The sequence below is a fragment of the Acomys minous genome (genome assembly GCF_964271855.1).
Source record: "Acomys minous genome assembly, chromosome: 3".
NCBI lineage: Eukaryota > Metazoa > Chordata > Mammalia > Rodentia > Muridae > Acomys > Acomys minous.
In genome coordinates this window covers 56,397,926-56,420,476 of record NC_140485.1, presented here as the reverse complement: position 1 = coordinate 56,420,476, position 22,551 = coordinate 56,397,926, and the positions used below count along the sequence as shown (strand labels likewise).

At 48.1% G+C, this 22,551-nt stretch overlaps 1 protein-coding gene across 5 annotated transcripts in view; it reads left to right on the top strand.

Annotated features, from left to right (window-relative positions):
* MYT1 (myelin transcription factor 1) overlaps positions 1-14,536 on the top strand; it is a 63,829-nt gene extending 49,293 nt beyond the window's left edge. For all 5 annotated transcript variants that reach the window (XM_084774363.1, XM_084774362.1, XM_084774360.1 and 2 more), the window contains 7 exons: positions 958-1,020; positions 1,443-1,526; positions 6,814-7,035; positions 8,707-8,798; positions 9,532-9,635; positions 12,207-12,350; positions 12,715-14,536. In XM_084774363.1, the coding sequence (XP_084630489.1) occupies positions 958-1,020; positions 1,443-1,526; positions 6,814-7,035; positions 8,707-8,798; positions 9,532-9,635; positions 12,207-12,350; positions 12,715-12,855 (850 nt within the window). In that variant the 3' untranslated portion in view covers positions 12,856-14,536. The remainder of the gene's footprint in view (positions 1-957; positions 1,021-1,442; positions 1,527-6,813; positions 7,036-8,706; positions 8,799-9,531; positions 9,636-12,206; positions 12,351-12,714) is intronic.
* The last annotated feature ends 8,015 nt before the right edge of the window (positions 14,537-22,551 follow it).

Genomic DNA, 22,551 nt, shown 5'->3' with positions numbered 1-22,551 from the left:
GAGACCTACATTCCATAGGTCAGATGCTGCTTGTATGCAGGAAGTCAGAGGCTTCCCAGGGCCAGGGGGCCGGGGAGCAGCACTTGGGATAACCAACCAAATGCTTACTGCTTCCCATAGGATGGCAGATCTGAAGAGATGGGTCTACCTCCAAGTCAGCCTCATTCAGCCAACACCTGCTGTGCTTTTCCATTTTAGGGGGGAGAGAGAGAGAGAGAGAGAGAGAGAGAGAGAGAGAGAGAGAGAGAGAGAGAGAGAGAGAGAGAGAGAACCTCAAGAAAAGTCTGTATACTTTCTACCACTGTGTAGTATATATTCATGAGACATTTTTGGACGTATAAGGCTTAAATTTTGTATTTTGGGTTTCTTATTTTACCCTTGCTGGGTCTATCTGCTCATAAAAGCCATTGGCTGAGTTCTACAGAGCAGGTACTCATGGGCACCTTTCTGAGTTCTCACAACTAAACCTAAGGCTTAGGTGTGTTCTGGATAACCAGATGTGAGTGGAACTCAACACAAGGCTAAGCTGGGAATGTGCACTCTCCTTTGCATGCACTGAACACAGTAGGCTGGACCCAGCGGCGTCCGGAGTAAAGCTAGGCTCATTCACCTCTTTTCTTGGTGTCTGGGAGTGGCAGGGGTGAGAACACACATACTGTGTCCCCGTATGGTCTTATTGCGGACCTGTTGCTGACAGTGGCAGGCTAAGGTATGTGACAATGGCAGGCTAAGGTATGTGACAGTGGCAGGCTAAGGTATGTGACAATGGCAGGCTAAAGTATGTGACAGTGGCAGGCTAAGGTATGTGATGCTCCTTTGAAAAGAAGTCCCTAGTTGGGGGAGCGGTTGTCTGAGGGGCCTAGGGCTGAAGATTATGAAGATTATTATCACGTGAGAGCTGAGTGCCAAGGGGAAATGTCTTCATGGGCTCTGGCCTCATCTTCTGTTCCTCTGCAGGTGCCCCACACCTGGCTGTGATGGCTCTGGCCACATAACAGGGAACTATGCTTCACACCGAAGGTGAGTGGGGCGAGGGGCAGTGGCGAACGTCCTAACTAGACGAAGTTCTAGTGTTCTGAATAAGGTACTAAAGTTGCCACCAACTAGAGCCCGTCTGTATCTCTTTTGACTTGTTGGTGTTTCCCCGCATGGCTCAGGCAGCCAGCCCTATGCGGTAAAACAAAAGGCGAGGTATCAGATCAGAGGCTCCTGGAGACGGTCCCCCTTAGGGTGGTTCAGTTGCCCTGTTTGAAGGCCCTTGTGGAGCCAGCTCTGTTCCACATGGAAGCCTAACTAATGAGTCAGCTGACTGATTGATCCTTTCTTCCCTCCTCCCCGCCCCCGCAGGGGGCCACAGAACTTGAGGGAGTTAGCATGAGGCAGACAGTGAGGGGGCTGCTGTTCTGGGACTGAGCTGGCATATTTTCCTCTTTCAAAACCAGCTTGTCAGGCTGCCCACGTGCCAAGAAGAGTGGACTCAAGGTGGCGCCCACCAAGGAGGACAAAGAGGACCCCGAGCTGATGAAGTACGTTGTTGAGTCACGATGGCTCCTTCGTTGTTTTGAAAATTTGAGATTTTCTTTTTATTAATATGCTATAACTGAGCAACAACAAATCAAAACAATGCCTTCTGAAAACAAATTCGGAATCCCAGAAGTTGGGAGGATCGTTGAGTGTAAGCCTGTCTGAGCTTCTTAATGAGAGCCCGTCTCAAAAACAAAGCAAAAATGAAACAATTTTAGACTTTCCCTTGCGTCTGGCCACTAAACTGATTGAACGCCAATCTTCATTTGTACAGAAATACTGACACCTGACACATTGATTCCTGGATGTTGAATCCAGAGTATGTTCTCTGGGCTCAGGTCAAAGATGTTTGCATGAGGCTTTGGGAAGCTAAGTACCCTACTGCCCCAAAGTGGTTCTGGGATCCTCATAGGCCTTGTAGTCTGTATTTTTTTTTTCTGGCAAGAGGGCTCAGGTATGAAGTTTTGGAGGGCAGTTCATTAGGAAGATGCTGTGTCTTTGACTATCAACACATCTGTCTGTCTATATCTGGTGAAGGAGGGGAAACTGTAAGAGCAGGAAGTGGAGACTGGACCCAATGTTGGACGAGAGAGGCTCGCCTAGGTCTTTCTTGTCTCTGTTTTACAAATTGTTTTCTTCTTATGGTTACCAGTTACATACAGAGTATAAACTCCCTAGCTTAACAGTGAAGCACCATCTCATGAAGTAAACACACACATTTTGGTTTTAGCTTGTTCGTGCACACAGCTGAGTCAGTTCCAAGGTGTGGCCTATCAGATGCAAGGGTAATTTTAAAAACTGATTGGAGTTTTGCCTGCGTGTGTGTTTGTGAGAGGGTGCCGGATCCTCTGGAACTGGAATGAGGACAGCTGTGAGCTGCCATGTCAGTACCAGGAATCGAACTCAGGACCTCTGGAAGAGCAGCCAGTGCCCTTAATCACTGAGCCATCTCTCCAGCCCATCTAGGGTAATTTTTTTTAAAGGGTAGTTTTTACAAACTGGGCATGGTGGGGGCATGCCTTTAGTCTCCGCACTCTTGAAGCAGAGACGGGCAGATCTTTGTGATTTGGAGGCCAGCCTGGCCTAGTCTACATAGAAAAGTTCAGGACAAAAACGGCTACATGGGCAAACTTGTATAGATCCATAACTTTATCTTGACACTGAAGTCATCATACATAAAGGGCAAAGTCAGGGCTTTTATATTTGTGTTTATGCTTCACTTAACTTTGAAAACACTATATAGTTGGATAATAAAAACAGTAGCAAGTAGCTGATCGTCCTCATAGGCTTTCTCTGTTACAATGGTGCCGTCTTTCCTGACTTAGGTAAAAGTCCACCAACTTTACCAGGTGCATTTGGTCAGTTTCTTCCATGTCCTTCCTCTCAGGAAGGGGCTTTTCTGCCAAGAGAGTTCATCAAGGGAGAGGAAGGATATTTTCTGGAACTTGAAGATTAGTCATCCCTTTTTTAATAGTTGAATAAATTGGCATGTCTCCATCTATAACACATCAGGCATCTCTGTACTTGATAATTTGACCGTCATGAGAGGTGATAGATATAATTTGGTTGTTAGGAGTAGATGCTGGCTTTCGGAAGGCACACAGTGCACACAATGCTGGATGCTCATACACATGGAAAAAAACATCTTACTGAGTAAAAGCAGTATGGTCCTTCTGACCTAAGACAGTGATAATACCTCTTGGCTTCAAATTGGTTCTTGTTTTCCTTCACCATAGAATGTTATTTTCTGGCTATCTTTCATGCCTCGTCAATATAATCCCTAAAATATTCTGTCAAACTCCCTTCTTCCTGTTCCAGCTCTGGCGTCTACCCTTGGGAGTGGCCTGCCCTCTGTGGCCCTGGCACCAGTGAACACAGGCGCAGTCTGTGGAACCGCTCCGTGCTATCTGGGAATCTTGATTTGCATTCTAGTAACTCCTGTCTTTACCGTTTTGGCCTCAGCGTCTTTTACAAAACATTTTTGCAGCCTTTTCTTCTTCCCCCTCACCATTCTATATAAATCTGTAAGCTTGGAGATTTTTGTTTAAATATTTTTTCCATTTGGTATCGGGATGGAACTTCAAGAGCTGTCTCCTATAATCCCTTTTTCAAATTTTCTTGGGGAAATTGGGATTGACCACCAAATGTGTGCTCTGCAGAGGGTTCTTTCATCATTTGCCATAGCCAGTGCGTGGGCTAGAATTTCAGGGGGAGACAGAAAAGAACTCAGAGCAACACACCATTGCCCACCAAGGGTTCCAGAAAGTTCCCACATCCTTTGTGGATCTGAAGTGACACAAGCCTCTGAAGCAAAAATACAGTTGACTGCTTCCATTTTTCTGGGACAAGGTGGGAGTGATATGTCTTGTAGGGGCTCACGGGCAAACCTTTACCACATGGGATGCAGTCAGTACTTGCGTCGTTGTAGGACTATTCTTCCCATAGAGAGCTGGTTTCCTGCAACACTCTTTTGCAAGTGGGACATGCCATGTCACAGGCTCAGATAGGGATGAGCCACTAACCAATTTAGCCAGGGACATAGGAGTTTCAGAGCTGACCTTCGTAAAGTGGCAGAGTGTTCCTCCAGCAGGCACACAGAACAGATGTCTCTGGTTTGAGGTTTCATCAGGACTTAGGTTGCTTGTTAGCGCAGGGCCCAGTGGGCTTTCAAGAAGCAGGCCTTCCCTGACTATGTTGTTTACTAGGCTAACAGCACCCAGACACTCAGCAGAAAAACAAGTTGGCCTGGGATGACTCTTATTCTCATAGCTTGTCCCAGCTGTGGCCAAAATCTAGTTGGCCACAGAGGAGAGGCCTAACCAGTATTGCGTCATTCAGAACGGGTTGCCACCACCAACTGTTTATTCAGTCTAATAAAATCTTTATAACAAAACTGGTAGTGGGTGCTAAAATTAACAGTGCAAAAAACGTGCTGGTTAAATCTTAGCTTGAAAAAATATTTTTCTTCTTAAGAATCCAGGAATTTAGCTGGGCTTGGTGGCGCATGCCTTTAATCCCAGCACTCAGGAGGCAGGCGGATCGCTGTGAGTTTGAAGCCAGCCTGGTCTACAAAGTGAGTCCAGGACAGCCAGGGCTACACAGAGAAATCCTGTCTTGAAAAATAAAACAAAACAAAAATAAAAACAAACAAACAAAAGAAGAAGAAGAAGAAGAAGAAGAAGAAGAAGAAGAAGAAGAAGAAGAATCATCATCATCATCATCATCATCATCATCATCATCATCATCATCCAGGAATTTGTCTGGATGCAAAGCATTTATCAAGCATATCAGAAAGGACTCCGCTGGCTGTAAGACTGTTGGTGAATTACGCTGCATTTGCAAATAATTTATGTCAAAATTGGTATTTTTCAAATTAGCTGAGAAAATAGTTTTCCTCTTTCTAAAACACTGACAACTTTGCTTTTTAAAAATCAAAACTTCTGCAACTAGGAGGGAACTGAAATCTTTAAATATCATGCAGCGCTTGCGTGAAGAATTCCCTGATGTCTTACGGCAAGAGTGGGGTGCCTGTAGGTGTTTCCATTCCACAGAGCCTCCCTTTGCTCATAATGTACTTATAATTGACCTGCATCTTTAAACAAGTACAGACCAAAGCAGAGACTTGGATATAGCAAGTCCTGTGGAAGGGTGGGATCTGGTTAGCGGGTGTGAACTGTAGTTGTGCAAGGGTTGTGGCAGAGCGCTCACTCTCAGTGTTTCATATAAGCACTGTTTGAGGCTGAGCCATGTCAACACTTGGAGGTCATAGAAGTCAACAGAGATTCCAGCGTAGAGATCAGGTGCCGGTGCTCCCCTGTGCTTGTCACCACTCCTGGAGGTCCATGTTGTCCCAGCCACCCTGTGTAACAGCTATTCCTCTGTCCTCTGCTGTCCTGGACCCATGTCTCATGCTATTTCATACATGGCTTCTGTGCCCCCACTGTCATTCTGGGAAAGATGAACATCCAAGGAGCATGGCAGCCTGCTGTCTCATGCCACAGTCATGTCTCAATATAATACCGAAACTGATGATTTTGAAGAGAAGGGAATTGCTCCTAAATATTGTGTATATAGGCGACTCCAGTGAATAGCAGCAGCCCCTCTTTGCAAAGAGGTTAGGAGCTTTTCAAGGGGTTGGAAGAATTCAGCTGTCTGGAGTGACTGAAGAGCACGCTTTAGCTGGCAATATCAACTTACGATATTGGGGACTCAGTAGGCCTCTCATATAAACCCTCAGGTATCCCAGACCTCATGGTGGTAGGGTGTCCACTAGACACTGAATGTAAGCCATCCAAAGCCCCTATGGGGGTACTCTTGGTGTGACCTTTTTAATGGCTTCAGGCTGAGAGGACCTTGTAGACATTCTATGTTGTCCGAGGCCTATGTGATCTAGAGGAACAAGAAAGGAAGGGAAGGGAAGAAAGGGGCTGTTCAGATCTAGGAATCAGGGCCTTGGGAAAGGTGGATAGGAGATGCTCTCCAAGGGTTTCCTGGAGATGAGATGAGGCAGCACCTTGCTGTTGTCACCTTGCTCTTCTCCGGCTGGGAATTACACACCCCGTGTCCCAGGAGCAGGATACAGCAGGAGACTGTCTGGCAGAAGGAGACTGCTTCTGGCCCTCTGTTTTCCTGAAGATGCCCTGCCCTGATTTTTTTGTATCCACAGAGAGCCCTGTAAAGTACGCAGCACTATCCTTGTGTCCTCTGTATTTGCCTGGTTCTTAGCACATAGTGAGCGTGTGATGAATGGTGACTTCATTGAGTCGCATTTGTTGGGGAAGACTACAGGTTTTCAGATCCAGGATCTTGTTCTGGGGCATGGGGGGCTGGGCCCCGTACTGGTCCTACCAAGTTCTCATATTTGTGTCTGTATTATAGCCATAGCGTTTCTGTCTCTGTCTTCAGACCTGGAACAAAGGAAGCACTGCTCCTGGCAACCCTCCAGCAGGGTGGTTACAGGTAGCCAAAGCCAAGATTTTCCTGTCTGAGCTCTGTGTTCTTCAGACACCCATGGGTACCCTAAGTTGTAGCTCTGAAGCCATGATCTGCCTGGCCTAGGGTGCCCTCACCACCATCCTGGTTTGCAGGCCCTGCTATTCAAGAGCCAAGGGGAAGGAGGGACAGGGACAGCACCTCCATCTAGAAAGCCAGCTACGAGACTCAGCTAGCGTCTCACCTCACTGAAAAGTGCAAAGTACAGAATGCTATGTTTCCAGAGCCTGGCTTTGCAGGGTTTCCAGATCTTCCTACCCAAGGTCCCTGTGATCACCTCAGTCTTTCTGTGTCTAGGTGCCCGGTTCCAGGCTGTGTGGGGCTTGGCCACATCAGCGGCAAATATGCCTCTCACAGGAGTGCTTCTGGGTGCCCGCTGGCCGCTCGGAGGCAGAAAGAGGGTGCTCTCAACGGTTCGTCTTTCTCCTGGAAGTCACTCAAGAATGAGGGCCCGACTTGCCCCACGCCAGGTTGCGACGGCTCTGGCCATGCCAATGGCAGTTTCCTCACCCACCGAAGGTAACTGACCCACGTGTCTGGGACATTAGCCCCTGGGAGAGGGAGCAAGCCAGTGCTTAATGGGAACAACAGTTCTGCAAGGGAAAGAAAGACCCAGGTAGGGAGCTGAATACAAGAAATCACGGAGGCTGTTGGTACCTGATAGTGTTGGTGTTGCTTTTACCATGTGTTTGTTCACGTGAGTGTCCCTCTGTGCCCTGGTCTTATCGTCTCTATGAGCAGTGTTATGTTAAAGATGCCCGAGCAGATTCCTTTCTCTACACATACTTGACTTCTCAGAAAAAGTTTGTTTCGTATACCTTGTGCCCTGCCTCTTACGTTGGGCCAGTTTTTATTTATTTATTTATTTATTTATTTATTTATTTATTTATTTTTGGCAGAGGTTCTTGCTTGATTTGCAAGGGACCTGGGAACTAGACCTCTTCTTGTCTAGGCAGTTAGGCAGTACTTATTTGATCACCTTCCCACAATAGCTGCCATAGGGCTGAGATGGCCTCGCTTCACCAGGTCCCTTTCCAGTCTGTTCTAAGCAGCCACTGGTCTTGTGCAGTGACTTCTATTTGAAGTGAAAGCAATGCCTGTCCTCTTCTTTCTCCCCCGCCTTCCTTTCTTCCCCCCTCGCCGTTATTTCCTCTTCTACCCACAAAGTTCATGCATTCATTCAATAAAAACTTTTACAGAGAGCCCAGCTAGCATTAAGGAGTGGAGACAGCAGAGAGCAAAAGGACAACCAGCCATTGCCATCCTGACTGTGTGTTGGGCAAGGGCGGGGAGGGACTGATAGAGTAAACAAATGAGAGCTCTGGTGACCAGTGATCAGGGATCAGGGGACACAGCAGAGTAGTGGGCAAAGAGTACTCTGGAGAAAAATCCAGAAGCTTTCCCTGAGATGTGTGGAGGGCAAGCCCTCATATACCTGGAGCTAGGGAGGAAGGACCTGGCATACCTACAAGGTGATGCGATGCCTCCCTCCTTAAAGGAGGCAGAACTGTGTGAGCAAATATCTAGCCAATTGCTTCTGAGGGTGAGGGACCTAGTAGGGAACACAGGGGGAAAAAATGGTGTCTCATTTGGGCAGCTGAGATGACCACAAGATACATGCTGCAAAGGTAACGCCAAGAAGACCAGAGAAAAGACTGCAGGAGCCTGGGCCAGGTTGGCAGGGTAGTCGAATTCTGCACTTCTAAAGTACATTTCAGTTACTGGTGTGGGCGAAATCATTGTGCAAACATGAAATAGTGTGTGGCAATCCACCTGTGAATGCTGGTACATCCATATCCTGAAGGATCTCTCGGGTGGGCTTAGCTCTGAGGACCTCTCTCAGAGTTCAGTGCTTCAGAATGCCAGCAGGTGGTGGGTGCAGGCCTCAACCCCTGCCCAAAGGAATAACACCTGGAGGCAGCAATGCCCTGCTTCCTTTAGGACCTGTGACCAGCCATGACTGTGCCAAACAGGGAAGGCTCTGAGGGGGCACCTGCCTGGGTCCCTTTCCTGGAGTGTAGCCTTGCTCACTAAGCAGGGCAGCTGAGGCAAAGCAGTGCCACAGCAGGGAGGCACGTAGGGTCGTCTGAGTGAGATGGAAGAGGACTGATGTGGTCCTGATGTGGGATCCTGGCCCTGCCTGTACACTGTGCCCTGAACTGGTCAGTGATGTGCAACTTCTGCTTCTAGTTTGTCTGGCTGTCCCAGAGCAACGTTTGCCGGAAAGAAAGGAAAACTCTCAGGGGATGAGATTCTCAGCCCAAAATTCAAGACAAGCGATGGTGAGATGCCGTTCTGCCGTGTCCTTTCTTATCTTTCTCTCTGTACTGTGGGAACCAGGATGGGGAAGCTGAGCTCCCTGAGAACTATCCATGGGAATTCTTGCCTTGAGCTAATTGTCCTAGTAAACTTAGCCCTGAAGTTCTCGATGCCTGGGTCCGGGACCCCTGGCTTCACTTGCTAGTCGTGTTGGCTCTGACTTTGAGTTTGGTGACTATATGGATCAGAGTCTGATGGGAGGGAGAGTGTAGCCTCTCTCGTCCAGGCGAGGAGACTCTCTTTGAACACATCTCCCTTTGATCATAGCAGGTAATGTCTCTGAAGAGACCTGTGCATCCTACAAAGGTCAGGGCAGGAGGAAAATAATACTGTTCTCAATTTACAAGATTTCCAAGTATCCATTTGGAGGAGCTTAGGGCTTGGCAAGATGCTAAGCAAGAGGCTCAACTCAGCATAAAGATCTCTTTTCTGTCTCCAAAGCAGTCAGACAGAATGGCAGCTGGTTTTCTTCCTTTGTTTCCTCCGTTCCTTCCTTCCTTCCTTCCTTCCTTCCTTCCTTCTTCCTTCCTTCCTTCGTTCCTTCCTTCCTTCCTCCCTTCCTCCCTCTTTCCCTTTCCTCCTTCCTTCTCTCTTTCCCCTCCCTTGCTCCCTCTCTCCCTTCTTTCTTTTCCTCCCTCCCTCCTTCCTTCCTTCCTTCCTTTTTTCTTACTTCCTTCCTCTTTTGTTTTCCGGCAGTGCTGGAGAGTGATGAGGAGATCAAGCAGCTAAATCAGGAGATACGAGACTTGAATGAGTCCAATTCGGAGATGGAGGCTGCCATGGTGCAGCTGCAGTCTCAGGTGGGTGGCACTGCTCTACCTGGCTCCTCCCTGCCACCCAGAGCCGGGCTGTGGCTTGCTCCTTCCATCAGTGTCACCGGTATTGAACTAAATGGAAGAAAAGAACAGAGCACAGAGCGCCCTGTGCAGTGGTTAGCTGTCCACTCAGTGCACTGCCTGGGAGTCTTCTAGTCCCTGGGTCTGGCTAGTAGTGGTCAACCTCTTGGATTGTTCCATTGGCAAGAGCAGTTTGCTAGTGTTCCGGCTCTGTTAGCACTGGGTGTCCAATTCACGTTTCCAGTCTCAGTAGCACTCATCTGCTCTGCTCCTGCCTGGACCAGCAGAGCTATCCACCAGTGGCAGGCCTTGCCCTTCCCTGCCTAAAGAGCTTGCTTTCCTCAGTAAAATGTGGGTTACATGGAAACCTTTCTACTCCCTTGTTCAGGGCTCGCTCTTGGAGGAAAGCCTTTTTAGTGTTGAGTGCTGGTGAGCAGTGCCGTTGCTTGGCAACAGGGCCACTGCCCTGCCTTCTGGCTGCTCGCTGGGTCTAGAGCAGAGCTGGTGTTCTGTGAGTGCCCCTAATGGCTGGAGAGACAAAAAGATAAGAAATGTACACAGAACCCATCAAGGGCAGAGAGGCCAAGCAGGAAAACAGCAGGCCCCTTCCTGGAGGCAGCAGTTCCGTTCCACGTGCCTTGATGACCTAGTTTCTTTGTGGGCTGAGGCCATTTCAAGAGACTGTGTGTGTATAGCACCAATCATGACATCAGGAAGAGCTTGTACATGCTGGTGTGTTGTCCTCCAGGACCACTGGAAGTGACAACAGGAGGGACAGTCTTTTAGCTGGGACCATCAGTGTTCTCTACCTGTGTCTCTGGATGAGACACAGTGGAGTCCAGGTCACCTCTCAGGGTTCCCAGTGCCTCCATCCTGTGATTAGCACTTTTCATTTCTCTGCTTGCCAAACCCACATTTTAGGGACTTATTTGTTTCTGTTAGGGGTTTCATTTTTGCTTCTAATTACATGTATTTGTACGTGTCTGCGTATGGGTTTGTACACATTTGTACATTGCTCATGGAAGCCAGAAGAACACTGAATCCCCTGAAGCTGCAGTTACATGAGATTATGAACTGCCTGATGTGGGTGCTGGGAACTGGACCTGGATCCTCTTTTTTAGGGGGGAAGGTGTTCAAGACAGGGTCTCCCTGTGTAGCCTTGGCTGTCCCAGACTCACTCTGTAGACCAGGCTGGCCTCAAACTCACAGCGACCCGCCTGCCTCTGCCTCCCAAGTGCTGGGATTAAAGGTGTGTGTACCACCACACCTGGCTTTGAACCTGGATCCTATTTAAGAACAGTACATGCTCTTAACTTCTGAGTCATTTCTCCAGATCTTTAAATTTGTTTATTATTTGTTGTGCATGTGTGAGTGCACACACGCATGTGCAAGCACACGCATGTGCAAGTGCCTATGGACGATAGAGATCTCCGTGCGGTCAGCCACAGGCAGCAGTGAGTCACCTGATAGAGGTTCTGGGGTCTAGACTTGGGTCCTCCGAGAGAGCAGTAGCATGCCTTAACTACTTAGCCATCTCACTAGCCTCGGAACTCATTTTTAAATAAAGAACCTGGTGTGGTGGTACTCAGCTATTCAGGAGGCTGAGGCAGGAGGACCACTGTGTGAGCTTATGGGTTTAAGAGTAGCCTGGGCAGTACAGAGAGATGACACGAAGCCTATCTGTAAAAGACTGATTGCTTTGTCTTACTGGACCTAACCATTGCTCTGAGGGCATTCCGTGCCAGCTGTGGGAAAGCTGAAGGAAAAGGAATGCCGGTCTCTAGAACTCCTTTAGTCACCACTGGGAGAGCAGGACAGTCAGCCTCACCTGCAGCTTCCAAAGGGATCTCACAGCCCTTGTTTCATGTCACATGTTGTTTTCCTGTGAGTTGAGTCTGTCGCTCCTTGGAGACATACAGTCAAGCCAGGGGAATCCCAGAAACAGCATAATCCTATGTAGGCTTATTGTCAGAGTGTGGAAGATGGAGAAATTTGTCTGTATTTGCTCAGGAGAAGATGTGCCGGGAGCCTGGGCTCTCAGCTTGCTGGTCTTTTATGGGAGGAAAAGACTCAGGGCAAGGGGCGACCTAATACTCACTAGTTTCATGCAATTATTCCCATCCTATAGAAAGGAACAGGAAGCCTGGCAAAGTGAGAACACAGTTGGAGTGAGCCGATATTGAAACCATGGCCTTGGAGTCTGTGGTTTCACCCCAGTCCCTAGTAGAGACAAGGCAGAGAGAGAAAGGCGCATTGTAGCCTCAAGGACTTGACATACCAGCTGCTACTTTCTTTGGGTAGAGGAAGCTTCCAGAAGACCTTTGCCCTCTGCAGTCGGGGACCAGGGCTCTGGCATCTCTTCCCCTGGGAAGGGGCTACCCCACGGGGGCGTGGGGTGGGGGTGCAGGGGCAGGACCAAGTGGCTTTCCCATGAACGAGCGCTGTGGGTCCCTAGAACGTGGTGAGGCGCGGCCCAGGGCTTTCACGAGGAGCCATGGCGGAGGGAAGGCAGCGTGTTTCGTGTCTCTGCCACAGATCTCTTCCATGGAGAAGAACCTGAAAAACATCGAGGAGGAGAATAAGCTCATTGAGGAGCAGAACGAGGCCCTGTTTCTGGAACTGTCGGGGCTGAGCCAGGCCCTTATCCAAAGTCTTGCCAATATCCGCCTTCCACACATGGTAGGTAGCAAAAATCCTGTGGGTACTGCAGCGGAGCTGGCCGCCGCCCCAGGGACAGTCCCGGGGTCGGGACAGTGGGTGGACCTCACGGCTCTGTTTCTGAGTCCTAAGGGAAGGGCTCCGTACCTTTAGCAGTGTTCTCAGCGCTCTGGCCGGGTAGCTGTTGGCAATGGGTCTAGTCTTGAGTAGCTCATGAATTGGGCATATAATGGGGTTCCAGTGAGTCTTGTTGCCATGGTTTTCAGTTTTGGTAGGGGTGGCTGCTATCGCTGCCCCGTTGGCCCCGGGGGTGAAGGCTTTTCCCCCGCTGCTTTCTACTATACGGGGGTCCACCGTAGCCTGCTAACATGGTTCTGTTCTCCAGGAGCCAATATGTGAACAGAATTTTGACGCCTATGTGAACACCCTCACTGACATGTACTCCAATCAGGACTGCTACCAGAACCCGGAGAACAAAGGCCTTCTGGAAACGATCAAGCAAGCCGTGAGGGGCATTCAGGTCTAGACTGCACTGCGCAGAGGAGTCCCTTGCTCTGCTGCTCCCAGTGTGGACCCCTGACTTATAGCTACTTGTAATTGGCAGCCTGGGAGCAGCCTTGGGCAGCTTACCCAAAGGGGAGCCTGGCAATCAGTGTCTCCTGTGACGTCCTCGTTAGGCCCAGGCATGAAGATCTCTCTATGTGAGTGCCTGTGGGGTACTGAAGTATTACAAAGTGACTTATTTTTTGCTTTTTTGAAAGAAGTCTGAAGAGCAGCTCAAAGTCTCCAGTGGAAGCTCATGGACAAGGTTCTCAGGGAAGTTTTGGAGTTTGCAGCCACAGTATTCCATTGTCTGTCAAGGTTGGGAGGGCAGCCATGGACACGGTGGGTGTTCGTCTCAGTGGGAGGGCGCCTCGAGGCTTCTGGCTACGCTCACTGAGGCCCACGTGGCAAGTGCGTTTTGTGTTTTCATTTAATTCAACTTTGTGTTAAAGGTGCACAACACTTTTTGCTTCAGAGGTGAATCTAGGACCAGGCCTCCCCATTCGGCAGTCTACACAGCAGGCGAGCATCATAGAAAGTCAGATGAAGGCATTTTTTTCACTTAGAGGCCCTGAAAATCAGCCACTTGCCTGGGTAACAGATGCCTGTAGGCTGTACAGGTCTGCTTCCTCCTGTCTCCAGTCTTGAAGCTCCCGGCCTGGGCTCTGAGTCCAGGACCACTGGGCCACGCCTCTGGTGCTAGACCCATCCTTGTTATCTCTTCCTTTGTATCCAAGGTGACTGAGATGAGGATAGTGAGGTCAGAGGTAAATTGTCAGTGGGAGATCACCAAGATTTCACTTCTTTATAGACTCATTTAAGATGTGAAAAGGGTAAATTTTAATTTAATGTGTTAAAAACACAATGTTCTTACTGTGTAAATAGAGTCCAAGTCAATTGTGACTGCAATTCCAAATTAGTATTTAAAAGTAGAGAAATTGCACTTCCTGGAAGACACTGAAAGTAGTTAGTTTATTCTGTAAAGTATTTAATTTTGTCATGATATAAGTATTTATATTCATACCCTCTTATGTTAATGTTTTCTATTTATTATTTTTATTTATTAATTTTATACTATTTCAACTAGACTACACACTAGGGCACCATAAGAGTTAAATAAGTTAAATCAAAACAAAAACATTTATTTGACTATAAGATAGGCCACAAAGAATCTTGATATAACTCCTAGTTATAATTTTGATGCAACCGAGTTATTTTTTATATATTTTGTTATTTATTCTTTTAATAATGGAATTTTTAAAAAAGTATTTTGTAACTGAGGAATTTTGATAATTTGGGTTTTCTCCCATTGGTCCACCAGAGAGAAAGGTGTTTTGGTTTTCTTTTTCCCTTTGGGTTCCTTTTGTCAAGCCAATAACAGCAAATGGAATTCTGTATTTATTATTATTTAAGTGTAGTGCAGATGTGTGTGCTCTGGTGTTTCTTGTGTTGCATTTGTGGAGGTTCTTATGGATGATTCATGTTGCTGTGAGGGAGCGCTGGCCACGGTCAGTTCTAGGCAGTTGCCTGAACTTCCTGGCCAAGCTGCCCAGGATCTCGATGCCCCAATACTGTGACCCTCTTTCCTCAGGAAACACGTTGGACTCACAGTACTTCGTGGTGTGTTTGGAGGGTGATTTCTAATAAAAGTCTCACTGTGCGTAGGTGCGATGGTCTGTGAGGAGGCTGCTCCTCTGCTCCTTGTGCTTCTGGGGAGTGTTGTGTTGTAGGGGGGCTGGTCATGGTAAGAGAGCTCTTCCATCTAGATCTTTCTCTGGCACCAGTGTGGCTCAGCCAACACTTCTGTTTGACCTGACTTCCCCCAAGGATGGCTTTTCAAGGTTGAAGTCAGTGCACTCCACTTTTCCCCATGAGCCAAGCATGTCCAAGTCATGTTTCCCCCCACCCCCACCCCCCATCCATCAAGAATTTTTCTCTTCAAGTCAGGAAGAAACAGCTGTCCATGTTGGGTTGCTATATTAGAGTTATGCAGTGTGCCTGTGCTTCATACCGTCTTCCTCAGCTATGGACGAGTGAGAGCTCAGCGTTCTGGAGGAAGGCAGAGCTAAGAACTGAGTTGGAAGGCAGAGGAAGAGAGAGCCCTCTGGTGACCACAGAGTTATTAGATCTGACTAGCCCTGAAGGCAGTCTCCACTCTTGGCCTTCCCACATGTGAGGCAATGGGTTCATTTTTTAGCTCATGTGCCTTGGCTTTTGTGCCTTTCAGAGATAACTTTTCCACTGTTACACTTTTATGACCGGTGGATTTCTAGTTTTCCCAAGTTCAGATTTACCTTTAAGGCAAGTCACACCCAACTTGATGTCTCCAGGGATGTTGCCTGTGGGCAGATGTGGAGTTCTTCTTATATAGAGACTGAACCACTTTTCCCTGAGAAATTCTTAGCAACTCCGGGCTTTGTTTCCAGCATCTGTCCCAGGAAGGCAAGGCCCTAGGTGATAGGGCCATACGCCAATGGGCCATGAGAATATTCATAACTATGAGGAAGAGCCCCTGGGCATTTCCCTTGCCAAGGTTAGACCACAGATAGTAGTTAGCAGTCTGCGGTTGAACCCTTCACATTGGCATAGATGCTGTAACATGGGCCAGGGTGTGGGTAAGCAGAGCGCCTCTGCTGTGAACTGAGCTTGTCCTAGGCCATGAGAACTGGGCATAGAGGTAAGGACTGTGATGCCCTTGATGGAGTGAAAGAGAAGAGGGTGTTTCCAGGGCCCCAGTGTGGCTGCCCACAGAGGTAAGCAGCTGAGACTAGGACTGTGGAAGAAAGAGATGCTGTGGGAAGGAATGCCCACATCTGCTCTCACGTGAGAATAGCAGCCTTGTTTTTGGATTATTAGCCCTATTCCATCACTCCCCATAGTCTTCTTCCTTGAAATACTGCATGTCAGGGGAGCTGCCCATCCTAGTGTCAAACCTAGAGCCTCTTTATAACATACACAACATGAGTAAATGGTCCAGGAAACACAAATGGCTTTACTTAAAGGGCTTCCAAATAATCCCAAAGAACTGTAGTACTACCAGAAGTCATCAAGGTGTGTGAAAACAATCTGTGAAGGGCAGGAGCCACATGGCTCCCAAATGTTAAATCCACTGTGCTCAGCAGGCCTAGGCCTGGACATGGTTCTATGGAGCAAGTAGTTCTTCCAGCTTCAGGAAGATGAGACCATGGCTATTTCCAAGGTATTAGAGGCACCGCCCCACAGTTGGCAATGGCGTAAGAGGCTCAACACTGTGAAGGAGGCGCTGCCTCTCGCTCTGAGGGGCTAGACAGTCCAGCAGTCAGCTGGGTGCTGGGAATAGAGTTGCAGATGTATTCTAGGATTCATTTTGGTGACATTCTCTCCATAGTGAGGCCTTGTCTCCCAGCTTGTAAGTGCTCTCTTACTCTTTGGGGAGAATAAAGTTCTAGTTTCTCTGTGGGGGAGGATCATTCTCCAGTCATGGTTGGGACCTAGAGGGGCTGCAGCTTCTAAAAACATTTGCCAACACCATCTTTGTTTGAACACTTGCACATGGCCAGCGGAACCTAGTGCTGCCAGTTCTTGGTGGAGGTGTGGTGGGTGCGGGGGGGGGGGGGTGAGGTGGTGGTGGGGGTGAAGGGGTGTGTGTGAAGGGGGGTGCGGGGGGGGGTGAGGTGGTGGTGGCGGTGGTGGGTGGCGGTGGTGGGGGTGGGGGTGGCAGTGATGGGGGTGGCACAGGGACGTATTTAAAGTCCATATTGTGTTGCTTCTGAGCTTTCTATACGCTGGCTAGAGTTCAGTATTTTGTGTTTCCTAGGCCATTTGTCTCCCACTTCTTAAGAGTTTTCTGGCCTCTGAATATATTATTGCCTCATCTCCCACCTCCCCATCCCTATAATTTGTGCCCGAAAAGCTGTCATCTAGATGAATTTTGAGAGGGGGTGAAAACAGGTTCACATGAACATCTGCACACTCCCGGGCCGCGTCAACTGGATTCTCTGCCCTGCAGGTGACCACTCCCTATACTGAGAGGATCATCTCAACATGGGATCAGAACATCCAACGACTGAGTGGAGCCTCAGGCTTAGGAAGGACTTGCCCAGTAACTCCTTATGAGTGCCTCACGGGGGCTGGCGTAGCACGGGTGTGAAGGGATTCCTACGGATTAGTTGACTGTGGGCCTTATAATGAAGACGGGGTGTATTTCCCAGGGGTTGCAGCCCCTTTGCCATGCCTAACAGGAGGTAGACTTTGCACTTTGTCAATAACAGCTTCAGAATAAGTTAGGAAAAGATAGTAGAACCACAGAACTCACTCCTTATTCGTGCTTGTGTGTCAGCCAGTCCTAGGATGCTGACTTGACAGAACAGTGTCCCAGGCTGTCCCTCCCGGAGGATTCTGTGTCCCTTCTTCAGTTGCTTTCCCATCAGTGACTGCAATATGCAGATAAGCCAGAGTGTGAGAGATCTGAACCCTGACTGCTTTGTCTTCCTGTTATTTTCCCCCCACACCCACACCCTAGTTGCCCTTTAGTGCTGCTCCTTGGGTATTCCCCCAGCCCACATTTGGGGGCTTCTCCTTATCCCCGAGGCTGATTCCGCAATGAGTGGAGAGCCCCACACATCCCCCAAGGCTGCCTGTCTCAGCTCTGACACCTTCCCCAGGAGCCCCACTTGGTTACTTCACATCCCCACTGGCTGCTCCAAGTCTGGATGTCCCTGGACTCAACAAGTCGCCAGTGTCCATCAGCTTTAACTGCCCCCCACTCCCCCGACTCATTAAACAAGATCCCATGACCACACCAGAGCCGCCAAAGTGGATCACTGCTGTGTCTCCTTGAAATATCTACCCAGTAATATTGCTATCTGGATTGCCAACCATTGAATGGTCCCAAAGAGGGCAAGTGTACCAAGGGGTGGGGATCGGGGTTGGGGTGGGGGACAATGGATGGTTATTTGTGCCCTTAGGAAGGCAACATATAAACATGGTTACTAGGGTATCGGCTGTGCCCTCCCTATGTGATGGACTCAGAGTCTCCTGAACTCCAGGGTACCGCCCTCACTGGAACAGATTTGACAGTTGCTCAGGGTATCTATTTGTGCTGGTTTGGGCTTCTGAAGACTGGCTATACCTTGTAGCCTCACAAGCCAGTGCTGGTCTCAAAGGATACACCCGGAACCCACAAAGTTGGAGCAGACAGTACAACTTCACTCGCTATGGAGTCACTCCAGAGCACCCACTAACACCAAGATGAGAGGCCTCTCAGTGCAGAGAGCCAAGGGCAGCACCACCACATCCCCAGCACCTGCAAGTGAGTGTCCCTCATTGTACCCACTCATCTCTGCCCCAGGAGTACCTTCTGCCAATTGGACACGCTATTACTTGTTTCTTTTATACCCGGTCAAGTATGTTTTTCTTATCTTTAGCTCTGTCATAGCTCTTTATAGAAGTCCAAACAGAAGACGACAATATGACAATGCTTAGGGCTGAAGATGGTGAGGAGAGAGAGAGAGGGAGATAAAGACCAAGCAGAAGTTCTGGGAAGTTCCATGTGAGACCTTCAGCCCCACTGCTTTGGAACCCTAAACCCTCTCAGGCACCAAACCTCAGTCCTGAGCAGGATGGAGAAACCTCCACGGGCTCCTGCTATCTCTCAACTATTGTGATACAGGCAGTGAGACTGTCCCATTTACAGAGAGGGGAGCTGAGGCCCAGGACACTTTTCTGAGCTGTATAGATAAGAGACTGGTTGTGTTGACAAGACTTACCTGTAGGCCTTTCACTCTGGGCCTGGTGCCTTAGGTGGTGATAGACTCTAGGGACCATTTGTTGAAGAGGGCGGTCCTACCCAATCAGCTGGATCGTCACAAAGTAGACAAACACAGTGGGTGTCCAAGAGGCCAGAGGTAAAGTTGTTACCATGGTTCCCAGGTCGGTAGATGATGAGGGAGGGGAGAGAGAGAGAGAGAGAGAGAGAGAGAGAGAGAGAGAGAGAGAGAGAGAGAGAGAGAGAGAGAGAGAGAGAGGAGAGAGAGATTATTGGTCCTTTTCTGCGGATTCAGGAAAGCTGTGCACTATCTAGTGTGCTTCAGATGCTATAGAAGTGGACAGGCTGATGTACTGTTTCCCGGGTCCAGATTAGCATTATAGACAAATAGCACACAGTAGTAAGTGAATGGAGGGAGAGGGCACTTAAGGGGCTTCAGTGCCAGCCTTGAGTCACTGGTGATACCCGGGTGGGTGCTGGGACAGCGTAGGGAGTGTGTACGTGGCGACTGGTCACACAAATGCTAGCCCGGGCTTGCCTATGGGGAGCCAACTTGGAGCTGGCCTCTGGAGACCTGGCATCTGGGAATCTCTCCCTGTGTCTGGCGTCCCTGCCTTTCGCAGTCAGTGGCCGCAGGTCCCTCATCACATCTGACACCAAAAGGGCATCACCACCTCTGCGCTTCCCACCTAGGCTAGCTACCGTGCTCGACTGAAGTCCACCCTGTTGTTTGTGGTCACCAGATACACGTGGCCACAGCTGCCACAGTCCACATACGTGGGCCTGCAAGCACCACACAAGGGTCCTCCCATTCATACCTAAAGACCTGGCTAATTCCCACAGGTATCCATTGCGCTGAATCATCTGTGGCTGCCATCTTCTCCTAGCTGGGCTAGGGCTAACACCGGCTGCAGTTTCCGGAACAGGCGCCTCCTCTTGAGCTTTCCCTCTCTTAGTTTGGTGAGGAGTTAACAGTGAGACCTAAAAGCATCTTTGTAGATGGCCTTTTTAAGGACCCTATGTCAGCAGGATTTCACAGATGGACATAGCGTCCTTATGCAGGCCCAGATAAGGTGACGTGTAATTGATACTTGGAGACGTTTCCTAGGATCTATGTAAGACTAATTCTTCTTAAAAATATATAGTTTTAAGAGCTGGAGAGATGGCTCAGTGGTTAAGAGCTCTGCCTGCTCTTCCAGAGGTCCTGAGTTCAAGTCCCAGCAACCACATGGTGGCTCACAACCATCTATAATGCGATCTGATACCCTCTTCTGCAGATAAAGCACTCATATGCAATAAATAAAATAAATAAATCTTTAAAAAATAGTTTTAAGATCGAAAACTAACTTGAAGACCCGCCCCGCTTCTCAACTAATCCACACATGTATTTCTAGATCTGCATCTTCTTGTGGTAGCTTTTTAGTGAATAACATAGGGACTTTGCTACTTGTCTGAAGGCTGTTAATTCCATTCTAAAAAGTCTTAAAACGAGGAAGAAATTCCTTCCTTCTTCCCTCAAATATAACCTATTTAGGTTGGGTCCTGGTGGTCACACCTTTAATCCCAGCACTCAGGAGGCAGAGGCAGAAGGATCTCTGAGTTCAAGGCCAGCCTGGTCTACATAGTGAGTTCCAAGGCCACACGGTCTTGAAAAGCAAAGGCTTCTTCTTCCAATTCAACTGCACAATGGTGACACCTTGTGGCAGATTTTATTCTGGCCATTTTTCCAGTCCCAGCTGCCCAACATTGACCTTCCCTAGTAAGTAAGGTTCTTTCTTGGGATTCTGTGCCCGCCTCCAGGGCGGCCCTGATAAAGCCAAACAGCTTTCAATATGTGTGGAGGACAGAGCACTGAGCCTAAGGCAAAAGCACCCGGAGCACAGAGCACTGGGCCTAAGGCGAAAGCACCCGGAGCACAGAGCACTGGGCCTAAGGCAAAAGCACCCGGAGGACAGAGCACTGAGCCTAAGGCGAAAGTAACCAGAAGAGCAGTCAGAAGGGTTAGATAGGGAAGGGGCTGAGGACAAGGATGGAACAGTAGGAAGCACACCGACACTTGGCTTTCCTGTATCACACTGAAACAGCCTTCCCCTTGCTAAGTCCCAAGCGGGGTAAAGCCATACAGGCTGCTGTCTGCCCTCCAGACACACAGTGCCTCAAGAGCAGGGTTTAGGCTGTGAAACTTCCATTGTGTCAAAATATTTTTTTTCTTTTTACCAATATTGCAATTCCTAAGGCAATACTTGGCCATTATAAAAACAACCACACCAGAGATAAATAAGGGAAAAGGTGGTACCCTTAGCTAGTGCTGAGACGCATGCAAATGTCAGCCACAGAAAAAAAATTTAAAACAGCAATTAAGCATGTAAGGTTGCTACATGTCTTTTCACAGCTCAGTAGCTCGCTTAAGAAACATGGGTTAAAATTGTTGTGTGGATAGACCAGTCATTTGTCACTCATCTGTTTAATGATTACAAATGAGGCTGATAGACTACCTCTGGGCTGGGTTTGTGTGTGTGTGTGTGTGCGCGTGCGTGTGTGTGCGTGTGTGTGTGTGTGTGTGTGTGTGTGTGTGGTAAAGATCTAGGAACGCAAACGCTGATTTTTTTTTTGAACAGTCTTATGCAGGCTTGAATAGTCTTATGTAGCCCTGACTAGCCTTGAACTTACTACACAGCCAGGATGTGACCCTTGAAGCCCTGATCCTTCTTCCTCTACCACCAAGTGCGGGGACTACCGTTGTTTGCCGTCACATCTTAGAGGATTTTGTTTAGTTCTGTGAGAAACTGCCAAATGATTTTTCGAAGTAGCCTTATCATCGTTCATTCCCACCAGCAATAAAGGAGATGTGCTGCCTCTCTCCATCGTCACAGCATTGGGTGAATTATAAATAATTTTGGCTATTCTAATAGGTATGTATTAATATCTCAGTGTTTTATAAATCTGCAATTACTTAAGCGACAAATGGTGTTGAACATCTATTCATATGCCCATTTGACATATGTGTGTTTTCTTTGCTGAGGCATCTGTACATATTTTTTTACTCATTTCTATTTGTGCTGTTTGTTTTCTTGTAGAGTTTTAAGGATTTTTAAAAAAATATGTTTTGAGAATATTGTTTTTCGGTCTGTGTCTTACCTCTTTATTATATATTTTACATAGAAACGATGCCAGTTCTTAAAAGATTTTATTTTACTTATGTGTGAGCATGTGTGTGTGCATGTGTGTGTGCAGGTTTCTGCAGAGGCCAGATGCATCAGACCCCTCTGGAGGTGGTGTTACAAGAGGACTTGGGTTCTGGGGATCAAATTTTGGTTAGGCCTATCTCTCTTATTTTTTACCTGTGGATGTGTAATTATTCCAGCATCTTTGATTGAAAAGACCATCCTTCCTCCACTGAACTGTGTTTGTCCTTTTATCAAAGGCGAGTTTACTGTATCTGTATGGGTCTAACCTGGGCTTTATATTTGATACTGTGAATGTGTTTCCCCCATTGGCCACTTGGTTCCTGTAATTTTAATAGTAAGTCATGAAATCAGAGGGTGTCAGGCCTATACTTTTGTTCTCGTCCATCATTACTGTGTTATCTATTTTGGGTCTTTTGCCATTCTACACAAACTTTAAAAAAATAGTGTCATCATTTATTTTCCACCCATACCACAAGCCACAGCAGGCTGAGTGACTCCCTTACAGATATCGTCTCAGGGCCTTGACCTCGTCAACAGTGTGTAGAGGAGGTAGGTGTCCAATCACAACGATACAGAATAGATTGCGGCTTCTCACTCAGAACGGGAGGGTCAAAACTCAGGACAATCGACAGGTAGCTCTAAAGGTCCCTTAGTCTGAGGTCTATTTTGTAGGCTTTCCTGAAGGGTTGCAAGGTTCGAGTGTGCAGATGGCCATGCCCTGGGCCCCTTAGTCTGGCAAGTGGAC